General features: G+C 39.2%; 1 protein-coding gene across 1 annotated transcript; it reads left to right on the top strand.

The window, feature by feature from the left end:
• Positions 1 to 6,651: 6,651 nt before the first annotated feature.
• On the top strand, positions 6,652 to 11,688 carry LOC131920434 (submaxillary gland androgen-regulated protein 3A-like). The gene is made up of 2 exons (XM_059274765.1): positions 6,652 to 6,705; positions 11,242 to 11,688. The coding sequence occupies exons 1-2, from the start codon at positions 6,652 to 6,654 to the stop codon at positions 11,686 to 11,688; spliced, it is 501 nt and encodes a 166-aa protein (XP_059130748.1).
• The last annotated feature ends 1,661 nt before the right edge of the window (positions 11,689 to 13,349 follow it).

Consider the following 13,349-nt stretch of genomic DNA (forward strand, 5'->3'; position numbering starts at 1 on the left):
TATTCTTGATTTCATTGAACTGTTTCTTTGTGTCTTCTTTAAGCTCCATGAATTCTTTGATGATATTTATGATTGTTCATTTAAATGTGTGTCTTTGAATTCATCTGGTAATTATCATCGGCAAATATTTCTGTAAGACTGCTAGGTTTTAGAGAGGAGATACTGGACTGATCTTTCATAGTGTTTGTATTTTTGTGGTGAGAAGATCTGGGCATGTGGACTACCTTTGTTATTACTAAGTCTGATATGGACAGAGCAGGTTGGGGTAGAAGAGAGGATGTGCAGGTGAGTTGGGATTCCATTACAGATGTATCTTTTTACATTGGGCACTCCATGATAACATATTCACATTTTTTGACAAGTTGTGCATCTCTGAAAAAGTCCCCATTGGTTTCAAAGGAAAAGAAAAGCATTTTTGATAAGGAGTGAGAGCTACATTTATATATAAAGATTTAGTTCTAGCCAGCATAATAACACTACCAGTTTACACACCTGTGTAGTCAGGGGAAATTTTACTTAGTCCTACCACCAAATGAAGAGCTACAGGAGATAACTGGCTGCTGAGAGAGGGAGAATCAGTCTCCTCTGGAGACAAGCACTCACTTAGGCTGTCCAATCCAAGCATTCAGCCCTGAACACACACACACACACACACACACACACACACACACACACACACACACACGAACAAAGCCAAATAGACTCAGTAGGTTATATATACATGTGTGCATATAAATATATACCTATATTAATGGATAGAGAGAAAGACACATGTGTATACTTCTAACAATGATAAATAAGAAGAGATCATGAATATGGAAGCAGGGACACAGGCATTAGAAATAGAAGAGAGAGGGATAGGAGTGATGTAGATGTAGTGTTCATTACAAAATTCTCAAAAATAATTAAGCATCATGATATTGACCTCACTTGCTCCTGTGATCCCTCCTCCCTCTCTTCAACTGAAGTCTTAGGAACTCAGCCTAGTACTTGGTTTTGGATCACTGCATCTGCTTCCATCAGTTACTGGATGTAGGTTCTATGATGACAATTAGGGTAGTCACTAATCTGATTATAGAAGGTAAGTTCAGATACCTTCTCCATTATTGCTAGGAATCTTAGCTGGTATCATAATTGTGGATTCCTGGGGATTTTCCTAGCACCAGGTTTCTCCCTAACCCCCTAACGGTTCCCTCTACCAAGATATCTTAAATTGCTCTTCCTCTCTGTCTCTCCCTCTATTTGGCCACCTCAGTTCCTCCTGTTCCCATCCTCCATCCCTTTCCTTCTGTCCCACCTCCCAGTTTACCCAGGATATCTTAACTATTTTCCCTTCCTGGGGCCCTCCATGTGTGTCCCTCTTAGGGTCATCCTTTTTACCTAGCTTCTCTGGTGTAGCACAAATTTTAAATGGTCTTATTAATAAAAACAAACCTGGAGACAGGTATTGGGGTGAACACTGAAAGATTAGAGAAGCAGAACAAGCCACAACTACCTCACCTTGCCAATTCCTCAGCTGACCCTGTCTCCTCAGACTGGATGCCTTTCAGCTGAACTGTGCTGCTCAAAAGCCTAAAAGCTTAACCATATAGTTCCTGGTTTTCAAGCCTTTTATACCTTTCTGCTTCCTGCCATCACTTCCTGGGATTAAAAGCTCTTGTTACCACACCTGGCTGTTTCCAGTGTGGCCTTGAACTCACAGATATCCAGACGAATCTCTGCCTCTGGAATGCTAGGATTAAAGGTGTGTGCTACCACTGCCTAACCTCTATGTTTAATATTACGGCTGTTCTGTTCTCTGACCCCCAGATAAGTTTATTGGGGTGCACAATATATCAACCACCTTTGCTTTGCCTCTAATATCCATTTAAGAGTGAGTACATACTGTGTTTGTCTTTCTGGGTTTGGGTTACCTTACTCAGGATGATTCTTTCAAGTTCTATCCATTTGCCTACAAATTTCATGATTTCATTGTATTTTACAACTGAGTAATATTCCATTGTGTAAATGTACCACATTTTCCTTATCCATCCTTTGGTTGAGGGGCATCTAGGTTGTTTCCAGGTTCTGGCTATTACAAATAATGCTGCTATGAACATGGTTGAGCAAGTGACCTTGTGGTATGATTGAGCATCTTTCGGATATATGTCCAATAGTGGTATTTGTGGGTCTTGAGGTAGGTTGATTCCATCATGATGGGGAAAACCACAGAGACAGCTGACCCAAGCTGGTAGGAGCTCATGGACTCTGGACTGCCAGCTGGGGAACATGCATGGGACTGAACTAGGCCCTCAGAATGTGGTAAGTTATGTGACTAGATCTGTTTGGAGAGGCCCTGGCAGTGGGACCAGGACTTACCCTGGGGGCCTGAAATGGCTTTTTGGAACACATTCCATATGGTGGGATACCTTGTTCAGCCTTGACATGGTGGAGCAGGGGTGATTGGTCCTGCCTCAACTTAGTATGTCAGACTTTGTTTAGCCAAGGGAGGCCTTACCCTCTCTGAAGAATGGATGGAGGATGGGATTGGGTAAGGCAGAGGCACAGGAGAAGGGGAGGGAGGGGAAACGGGGATTGGTATATAAAATGAAAACAAAACTGTTTTAAAAAAATAAATTTTTTAAAAAATTAAACAAAAAAGTAAGATAAACCCAGGAATACTACCCAAGAGAGACCTTGAAGAAGGACTGAACTTGTTCACTTTATATAGCAGGATTAAAGGGAAATTGTATACTTGTTTATATTCTTAAGCTTAGAATGCCAAGGTTATACTCAAAGACCAGTTTCCTTCTTGATATAAAATAATCTGCTTCCTGGCTTAACATAAATGAGGATTTTTCTTATAGCTTTCCATAGGAAGGAAAGATAGGCAGTTACTATGACTATGCTTTGTGGATAATATGGGTTTTTATCTGCTTTCACTGTCCTCTTAACTTTGGCTGCTTGGAAATTCCAGGCTAAATTTGTAGCTAACTTGGAAAGTGGTTTGAATTTTTCAATGTGGGAATCTGGCAGCAGCTCTGCTCCAGAAGTCAGAGGGGTAAGTTGTCTCCAATCTGCAAGCTCTATCATCTGATAATGATAACCACATCTGATAATGCTAGAACTTCACAACCCAGTCACTGGCATCTTTCAATCCTTCCACAGAATTTTTTAAAGCATTCTGTAACCTCTAAAGCATTATAAATACTTAGGGAAGCAATTCATACTTATGAACAATCTGAAACAATCACATTTGTATACTTTCCTCATCAAAAATAATAGTTTTTGCTCCTGCATTTCAGTAGAAATAAGTATCATTCCACAGGGCAAAAGATATCAAATATGAAATGTCACTGTATTGCTGGCTTTATGTCTGCTAATTTAATTATATTAGGAAAATACTCCCACCTACTATATAAGTCTCTGTCCTAGCAATAACAGAATTCTACTGTCCCTTGGATTTCCTATGACAAGAGACATCAGCTCTGTGAAAGTATTCTTTTAGAAAATACTAGGTCCAATCTTTGAAAGCCATGAATTAACTGAAGACGAGCTTGAGTGATGGTTGTGTCTTGGTAGGCATATGCTTCTGTTTGTTTGTGCTGCCCTAATACTTTTCTACTCACAGCTCTATCAGAAATCATCTGCCTTGACAGAGTCAATCCTTTTTTCTTTAGAAGCAATGATCCATTACAATGTACATCACACCTGACTTAAAACACTTGGCTGATAACTCTGTTAACATCAAAAGAGAAAGAGGTATTGATACTGAAACATACTGAGTTGTCAGAGGAAAGGTGATTTCGGTGTTAACTCTCGCACAGAATCATCCTCAGTGGTGTTAGGCCTGTAGCTGCTCAGTAACAGATAAGAACGAAGGTTTGCAAACCAATAGTAGAACGTTTTATAATTTCTGATATTGCTAGAATGTGTGTGTGTGTGTGTGTGTGTGTGTGTGTGTGTGTGTGTGTGTGTTTTGGTTTTTCGAGACAGGGTTTCTCTGTGTAGCTTTGTGCTTCTCTTGGAACTCATTCTGTAGACCAGGCTGGCCTTGAACTCACAGAGATCCGCCTGCCTCTGCCTCCCAAGTGCTGGGATTAAAGGCGTGCGCCGCTGCTGCCGCCGCTGCCACCACCACCACCCAGCGTGTGTGTGTTTTATTTAGCAACAGCTATTCAATAGTGATTTTTAATTCTCATCCTCATCTTTTTTCCTAAATAGTCTCTCAAGATCACATGAGAATTCATTTTTTAAATATTTGTACCTCCCACATAACATTTATTTTTAAGGTTAAATAGTAAATACAACAAGATTGATATATAATAAAAGATGATCTATAAAAAAATCAGAACAAATAATTCATTTCTTTTTCTTGAAATAAGAGTGTGCACCACAGGTCCCACTTTTTGGTCCTGAAATAAAAGCACATTTTGACTCACTATACAGCTTCCTGAAGAAGCTTCACACACTGACAAACTGAGCAGATTTGGAAATGAAAAGAACATACAGAAACACACGGCCAAATTGGCAAGGATGCTTCCTGTCTGCAAAGCATCAACCAAGAAGTTGTTTCATCTTCCTACTTGCATGTCTTTTATTGCCAATGAAATCAGACTACAACATATATAAGAGCTGAGAATGCTGAGCCTTTGTCCTTCATCTTCCTCCACTCAGAAATAGCTGAGTCCTCCCGCCAGCAGACTAATCAGCTAAGAAGCTTCTCCAAGGTAGGTACCTGGAAATACGAAGCCCTTTAACTTGACATTAAATTTTGCCCGGCTTTTCAAGATAGCATCTTAATGAGCTGTTTACAGGATATTCCTTTTTTGTCAATGCAAGAATAAGTGCCTCCGAGAAATCATAAGTCATAAAATGTATCCTGTTTTGAAAAATTTTGCAAGTAACAGAAAAGTATTCTTGTGGAACACTGGGGACAGTGAGTTCACCAAAGTCCACAATTCCCTTTCTCCTCCTTGTACCTTAGGGTTCTTTAACATTCATAATAATGGGCTACTCTCAGGTGTACTCGGAAAGAGAATTATTCTAACATATATATTTACCATTTTTCTTGTTTTTTTAAGCATCACATGATATATGTCTTAGAAAAAAACAATAGGTTACATTTGCTCATAATATCTAGTAAAAAAAAAAAAACTGCTCCTAAGATTCTTTAAGGTTTGCATTGTTTGGCCACCACATTTACACTATTAACAGAGTTGACTGTGGAGTTGACAAGTCACTGTGTGCAGTGATATGAAGGAAGAACTCAGGCAAACTGACTCCAGAAATTTTTTGTTTTTTATGAAAAGTTGGATTTATTTTTTTATTTTATTTTTATTTTATTTTGCCTTTTCTTTTTATTAAGAGATTTTCTACTCATTTTATATATCAACCATGGATTCCCCTGTCCTCCCCCCCAGCCCCACCTTCACCCCCAATCCACCCCCCATTTCCACCTCCTCCAAGGCAAGGTCTCCTCTGAGGAGTCAGCAGAGCCGGGTAGATTCAGTTGAGGCAGGTCCAATCCCCTCCTCCCTGCATCAAGGCTGAGCAAAGTGTCTCAGCCTAGGCACTAGGTTCCAAAAAGCCAGTTCATGCACTGAGGGCAGGTCCTGGTCTCACTGCCTGGGGGCCCCCTAAACAGTTCAAGCTAAACAACTGTCTCACTTATCCAGAGGGGCTAGTCCAGTTCCATGGGGGATCCTCAGCACTGGATCACAGTGCTTGTGTTTCCACTATTTGGCTATTTGTCCCTGTGCTTTTTCCAATCATAGTCTCCATGGCCGAGTGGTCTAAGGCGCCAGACTCTGACTCCAGAAATTTATCACAAATTTTAAGACACTGAAAAGAGCCAGGCAGTGATGGCACATGACTTTAATCCCAGCACTCACGAGGCAGAGGCAAGCGGATATCTGTGAGTTCAAGGCCAGCCTGGGCTACAGAGTGAGTTCCAGGAAAGGCTCCAAAGCTACACAGAGAAATTCTGTCTCAAAAAAAAAAAAAAAAAAAAAGACACTGAAAAGAAAATAGAGCTAAAGAATGATGTTTTCTTCTGTCCTAGTTATTGATGGAACATGGTTGGATGTTAGAGAGCAGATTTGAGAACATTCATTAAGGACTAATATGACTTAGCATAGTGTTAAAACTAGTCACTATATTCAGTGATGCTTTGATCTTTGGTGTATCTAACAGGAAGAGTTCTTCCTTATCTATTAGGTGAAATAAAAAATTAAATATGATAAAATTAAAGTGGTAAATATCTCAAACATAAGTTTATAAAAAATTGTGAATATAGAATGGCTATTTTTAAGAAAAAAACAAAATGTATAAGTGAAAAATGTCCATTTCAGAATAATTACTTTTAAATCAAAAACTTTGCTTTGGAAAGCTTCTGTTGCTCAGAGTCTTCGTGGACAAATATCTGGCATTCTCTCCAGCCATCAGCTCACAAGTCAAATGTGAAAACTATCTCCCTCATTATACAGTCAAATGTTATCAGCTGACCATACTACCCCACTAATACTAAGTCTAAGGTAAGGGCAGGAAAATTATTTCAAGATACACTGAACTACACATACACTATGTGTTGAGACAAGTCTCGAATAGTACCATTTTGTTTTTAAATGAATGCTAATCAGCCATTATGCTTACTTTCAGGAGACACCAAAGATGAAACCACTGTATTTAGTCTTGGGCCTTTGGATTCTTGGAGGATGTTTCCTGGTAAGTACCTTTAATCCCTACCACACATCTTCATATTCTCTTAACTTTTACTTCAGACTTTTTCATATTATTTATTTGCCTTTCCTAATACATAGAAGCTGCAAATTGCTGATGAAATACCACTCTAGTACTTTAACTTCTACTTTGAAATTCTGGTTTAATTTAGTAGCCACATAAAGCTGCCATATAGGCCGGGCGGTGGTGGCGGTGCACGCCTTTAATCCCAGCACTCGGGAGGCAGAGCCAGGCGGATCTCTGTGAGTTCGAGGCCAGCCTGGACTACCAAGTGAGTCCCAGGAAAGGCGCAAAGCTACACAGAGAAACCCTGTCTCGAAAAAAAAAAATAAAATAAAATAAAAAAAAATAAAAAAATAAATAAAAAAAAAGCTGCCATATAGGATGCTCAGATCTATAACCATATAGAGATTTTTATACACAGATAAATCCCTTATGTTCCCATACTCCATCAACTGCACAGGTAGCTCTTCTTGGCCTGCTCTTAAAGCTGATTTTCAACATATTTATGTCCTCAGAATACAGAAGGAAAATGAGCTACTATTTTAAACAGTCATGTTTGGATTATTTAAACAATCTTTTCTTATAAAATGAATTTGGTGAGCATTCTAATCCTACAAGCAGTTCAGTGCAACAGTACACGTTGGATAAGTCTTTCCATGATAGTCCATGAGACTCAGGATGATTAATAATTGCTGCCTTCAAGTAAGAAGGTATAGTCTTTTCATAAGAGCAGAGAAATGGCCAATCATCTCTTGAGTATTTATTATATGTAATTTTCCATTGTTTGTATATATTATCTCATTTAACCCTCAATGATAATGTGACAAAGGGTTTATTATTAATCAGATTAAGCTATAAGCTTATATTCAAGGGATCTGTGTTTTAGCTATATTGTTCTTTTTTTATTTTTTTTTTATTTTTTTTTCTGGAGCTAGGGACCGAACCCAGGGCCTTGTGCTCGCTAGGCAAGCGCTCTACCACTGAGCTTAATTCCCAACCCCTTAGCTATATTGTTCTTAAACAATAAATGAAAAAGATTATCTCCCGCTACAGACCTATTAACAGGATATTTTTCTTCCTAGAACAATCCTTTTCATCATTTTTAAATTCACTAACTTAAGCTACTAATGAGACTGGAGCTAATCACTGTGAGTGGATTAAACATTAAGAAAATGATATATATGTCCAAGAAAGTTTGTCACTACATAATAGTCAGATCAGTATCAGGATGTCCTAAGGAAAAAACAGGAATTTTCAGCTAATTCTTTAATCTCATCAACTATGAAAATAATGTGAATTATTTCCCCACACTTAAAATTTGTTCCTTGGCAGTTAAAAGTGAAATCCTGAATTTGCTCCCAGGGTAGTCAGCCTGTGAAATTGAACCCCGCGTATCTACTGTCTGTATCTAACGCCAATGAGCTGCAAAACACAGAGAAAGCACTGATCCCAAGATGTGTCTTAATATAGTATACATCATTAATAGTATCAATAAAAGAGCTATACTGCCATGTTGAGGGCAAGAGCTAAACAGAAACATGAGGGGACACAAAGAGTGAAATTACCAAATCTGGCTGCCCTTTAGTATCGAGTTGCAATGAAATAAAGAGGTAACAGTAAAAGCCAGCTATGTTGAAAATTTAGTACAAGCTTTTTGAGATAGGGAATGACATGAGGCAATGTGCATTTTCTGCAGAATGTTTTTAACCTCTGCACACTTTAGTTAATGGAGAAGCAAAAAGTAGAATGATGAGTTCAAATGAAAATGTCATTATAATGATACAAATAAAGAGGCAGGGGAGATGAGAGACGTTGAGAACTGGATAAACAGAATTCAAGGGACAGGTACAAAGTTGTGATATAGTATTGGGTTTTTGGACATAGGTGGTGGTCATTTTCTAAATGAAATGTGCTAAGTAAATGGAGGAACATACAGTTACAGTAAGTAAAAGAAAAAAGACCGAGTCCCTGAGAAAACAATGGAAAAATTGTTCTCTGACACCATTAGTGACTTTAAAGGCTGCATAGCCTAGACCGGGGAGGAAGTTCATTTATACCTGCTGCAATCTCTGGGTGAAGTAAGAGGTACTGCATCTGCAGGTAAATATGGGGGCGTGGGATGAGATAGAAAACTAAGAAAAAGAAAGTTGGTGTCAACATGGAATAGTACAAGCCTCTATAAAACTGGAGAGGGCAGACCGAAAAACTTGAGGGTTACAAGTCAGTTTTGAAGACCATAAATCTCTGCCATACATTGCCTATGGCGTCTTCTACCGTTGTCCATGAAATTGAACTTAAGGGGACAGTTTTTTAGGGTACACCTAAAATTTAACATTAGTGAAGGCAATGTGTCAGGTGAACAAATTAGAGAAAGAGCTCAACAAATAAGTGAATGAATCTGTATCCTAGCAAACCATCAGCTCCAAGCAAGTTTGACTAAGAATCAACAGCGTGGGACTAGGAGCATATACGTTCCCTCTCGTTGGCATGGTCCTTTGTGTTTTATAGTCTTCCAACCTCATTTCAAAGGCTGCCTTGTCAGTGAAACAATTCTTAAACTTTCATCTATCTAAAACTAAGTACTCCAACTTCCTAATGCATTTCTTTCCTGCAATACTTTCCAGCTGTTTTTATGTTTAATGTTACACCTTATGAAAAAATAAACCGCTAAACTGGATGTTAGCATAACAATTAATAGCACTTACTATTCAACAAGTGTTGTACCCAAGGCAAGGACTGCCTAGGCATTCTATTTAATTGCTATATAAAATTGCTCACAGTGAATTACTTTATGAAAAGGGCCTTAGGCATGACTAACAATATTTCACAACTAACCTGACAAAAAACCAGACTCCAGGATGTGGAAACATATATGAATATCATTTTCCAAAGGTGGAAACAGAGTTGTTTCAAACAAGCTATAGAGCCACACAGTCTGTACATGGCAGAGGCAGGACTCCAACCACAGCCTTTACACTACAGAGACTACTAGATTTCCCTTTGGCCTTTTTTTTTAACTACTTTGTATTGTGGCTTCCCATTCTATAAAGTTATGTTAAACATATCCGTACCTCCTAATGCTGCTACTCCAAGATATGGTGAAAAGTACAAACTCTATAACGTGGTTTGCATTTTATTCAAGTTAAAACCTAGAACAACCCTAAGCTCCTGAATGAGACAGACATTTCCCAATCCTGGAGGGCAACTACTTCCATTTGGGATTGATTTCAGTGACTGAGTCTACTAACAGCCAAGCTTAAGATTTTGCTCATGGGGCTGGAGAGATGGCTCAGAGGTTAAGAGCACCGACTGCTCTTCCAGAGGTCCTGAGTTCAATTCCCAGCAACCACATGGTGGCTCACAACCATCTGTAATGAGATCTGGCGCCCTCTTCTGTATATATAATAAATAAATAAATCTTTAAAAAAAAAAAGATTTTGCTCATGGTATTTTCTTTCCCTTCAATACCATCTAAGCTTTCATCAAGGACCTGTATGCTCAGAACAAAGAGGGAAATATTTTTTTTGATTGACTTTCAATTTTTGCTAAGAAACATGTAACAGTTCTCTATTGCTGTATAATAAATAACCACAAACTGGGACTTTAAAAAGCCTGTTTATCATAGTATAGTCTACACTTGGCTTAGTTGTGTTCTCTTCAAGTACCACACAAGGCAGAGGAGGAACTCTGAAGGTATGCTTCACTCTTCATCTCAAGGTTATCCTTTTCACAGTTCATGGAATTCTGTCCCTTTACTGCAGTATTGAATGGCCTTGACTTTGTTCATTAATATTTTTAATTAGCATAAAATAAACAGGTTTCCATGTGTGATGTTCATATTCCATTTGGGTGGATTTTCCCCTCCCCTACACTTGTCTCCCTCCACACAGCTCCCTGTTCTCCCTTCCCCACACTGGACCCTTTTGTTTCAGTATTATTCCTTCTTCTTCGTTCTATTATTTTCCCAACATTCACCCTTAAAGCTTATTTCCCAACTTTAAAGGAAAAAAGTATGAAAATTTCAGAAAAAAATGGATAGAACTAGAAAATGTAGAAAACACAGTAACCCATGCTCAGGAAAACAAATAATATTTATTCTCTCTTAGATCCTAGCCTCTAACTCTTACATGTGTGTATTGAGGCCAGGGTAAATATGGATACTGACGGACACTAGAAAATGTCCATGAGATGAATCTCTGCTTTCTTGCTGGCCATGAGCCAGAGGCCACTCTGATCTAGTACAGCCTGTAGTTGTCATGTGTTTCTTCCCAGTACAGAGAACCTTTATTACAAATCAACAGACCATCTGCTGCAGCATGAAATCTCTAGCTTCTTCTGCCTCCAGCATTACAGAACTTGCTTTAGGAGAGCATATCTGATAAAATCAGGCCAGCAAATATCTTTGGAGAGTCAGACTTTTAGGAGTCATCTTAAAATTCTACCCACCCCAGAAAGTGTATGTGCCGATAATTGTCTGAAATATCTAGTTTAAAATTGTTTATTTCCTTTCTCCCACAGTCTGGTGAGTGTCACAGAGGCCCCGGAGGACGGCATGATCCTAGAGGACCACCACCTCCTCCTCCCCGTCCCTTTGGTCCAGGATTTGGTAGACCACCTCCTCCTCCTCCCTTTGGTCCAGGATTTGGTGGACCACCTCCTCCTCCCTTTGGTCCAGGATTTGGTGGACCACCTCCTCCTCCCTTTGGTCCTGGATTTGGTAGACCACCCCCTCCTCCCTTTGGTCCTGGATTTGGTAGACCACCCCCTCCTCCTCCCTTTGGGCCATATCCACCTGCACAACCCAGACCTCCAACCAATCCTCCTCTCACTCCACCTCCTCCCCCAATACAAGCAAATATAACACCTAGTGCCAATATATCCTTAACTACGGCTGCTGCCTCAAATGCCACTGATGATTTTCTGAGCTGGTGGCAAAGATTAATTTCTGCTTGGCAGCAAGGATGAGATAGTCCAAAGCACTGTGAGAATTTGGGATAAATGATCTTTAAAGGCTTAAGAAACAATCCCTTCCCAAGCATTATACAAAATGAAAATAAAGAGCTGAGCAGCATTACGAAGCATCTGTTGTTGTCATCAGAGTGATTACTGTGCCGTCTATTGTGGTACTTTAATAAAAGTAATCCTTCCATAAACCTAACTTTGTACCATGAGGAAAAGTGGTCATTGGGGGACATACAATACCTAAGCTTGTAAAATAGAATCATGATATATATGAATAGATAAGATGTCCTCTTGAGTATCCCCTATCAAATAATTACTAATTACAGAACATGTTAGTATACATTAAAAGAATTCTTCCATGCAGCATGTTCCTAAACGTTCTCTGGGTATTGAGTTATCATATTTGAACCCAGGCAGATTCTGCATCAACGGATTTGACCAACCTTCCATGGAAAATATTCAAAAAATATATGTGTACTGAGCATGGTTTTCTTCTGCTATTATTCCTCCAATAACCCATAGCTAATATATTCAGATAATATTGGTAATATCATGGGAATTATAACCAATCCAGAGATGATTTAATGTGTGCAGGATGACCACATAAGTTATTGTACATTATTTAAAATGGAGTAATTGAACATCCACAAATTATAGTATGCAGAAGTCCCTAGAACTAGTCCCCCAAGGTTATCAAAGGATGATAGTACTTGTAGCTGGGATATCATATAAATTTGCATTTCTGAAGAAGAAGCATATTTAAGAAAATCAAAATGAGATGGGGGCATATTTGAAAAATTGTTGATTTTTGTTTTGTTCTGTTCATATTCTATCTCTGAAGCCTACTCACATTTCTGAAGAGAAATTTAAATCACCTAAATCTAAACTTCATGAAAATCTAAAAGCTATGGGGAAGCAAGTGAACCAGAAAGTGTCCTGGAAGTCTAAAGCCACTGACTACTTGGCCCAGGCTTCCTCTTCTCCTGCAAGCAGGAATCCTTGTCCTTCACTCTTGTGCTCACATAGCAGATATACTTCCCACCCTCTTTTCCTCTTCTGTCTCTTCTCATCCCCAACCTAGACCACCCTCTGAAAATGTGGCAGCCTCTTCTGGTCCTCCCACTATGGATACCATCACAATGGCTTCCACTGCTTCTGTCAGCAATGATACAGATGCCAACTCCATCATTCTTCCCAGGACCCTCCAGCCTGAGGCTTCTACAAATGCTGTGGCAGCTAAGAACATCTCAGCAACCAAGAACGACACTACCCCCAACGGATGCAGGCCCCATCTTCTTCACATAACACCACCTCAACTACTCCGACTGCTACAAGTGACAAACCCCCAACTGATACAGACATTACCTCCCCGACTGCTAAAGGTGACAGCATTCTAACAAGCACAGATTTTAGCATTCATGCTGTGGGCGGCACAATACAGCCGACTAGGCTTCACCACTCTCTGAGACGGCCAATGTAGCAAAGTACAAGAAGACAAAGAAAACCATGGTAAATAATAATAATAATAATAATAATAATAATAATAATAATAATGAAAGTTTTAAAAGTATTTTCTAACTAGATGTGTGCATGCACACAAACATGTGTATCAGTAAGTGTGCTTGTGTGACAAGAGCTTCCTTGGCACAATCAGTGAGAATAAG

This window comes from Peromyscus eremicus, chromosome 10 (genome assembly GCF_949786415.1).
Source record: "Peromyscus eremicus chromosome 10, PerEre_H2_v1, whole genome shotgun sequence".
Lineage (NCBI taxonomy): Eukaryota > Metazoa > Chordata > Mammalia > Rodentia > Cricetidae > Peromyscus > Peromyscus eremicus.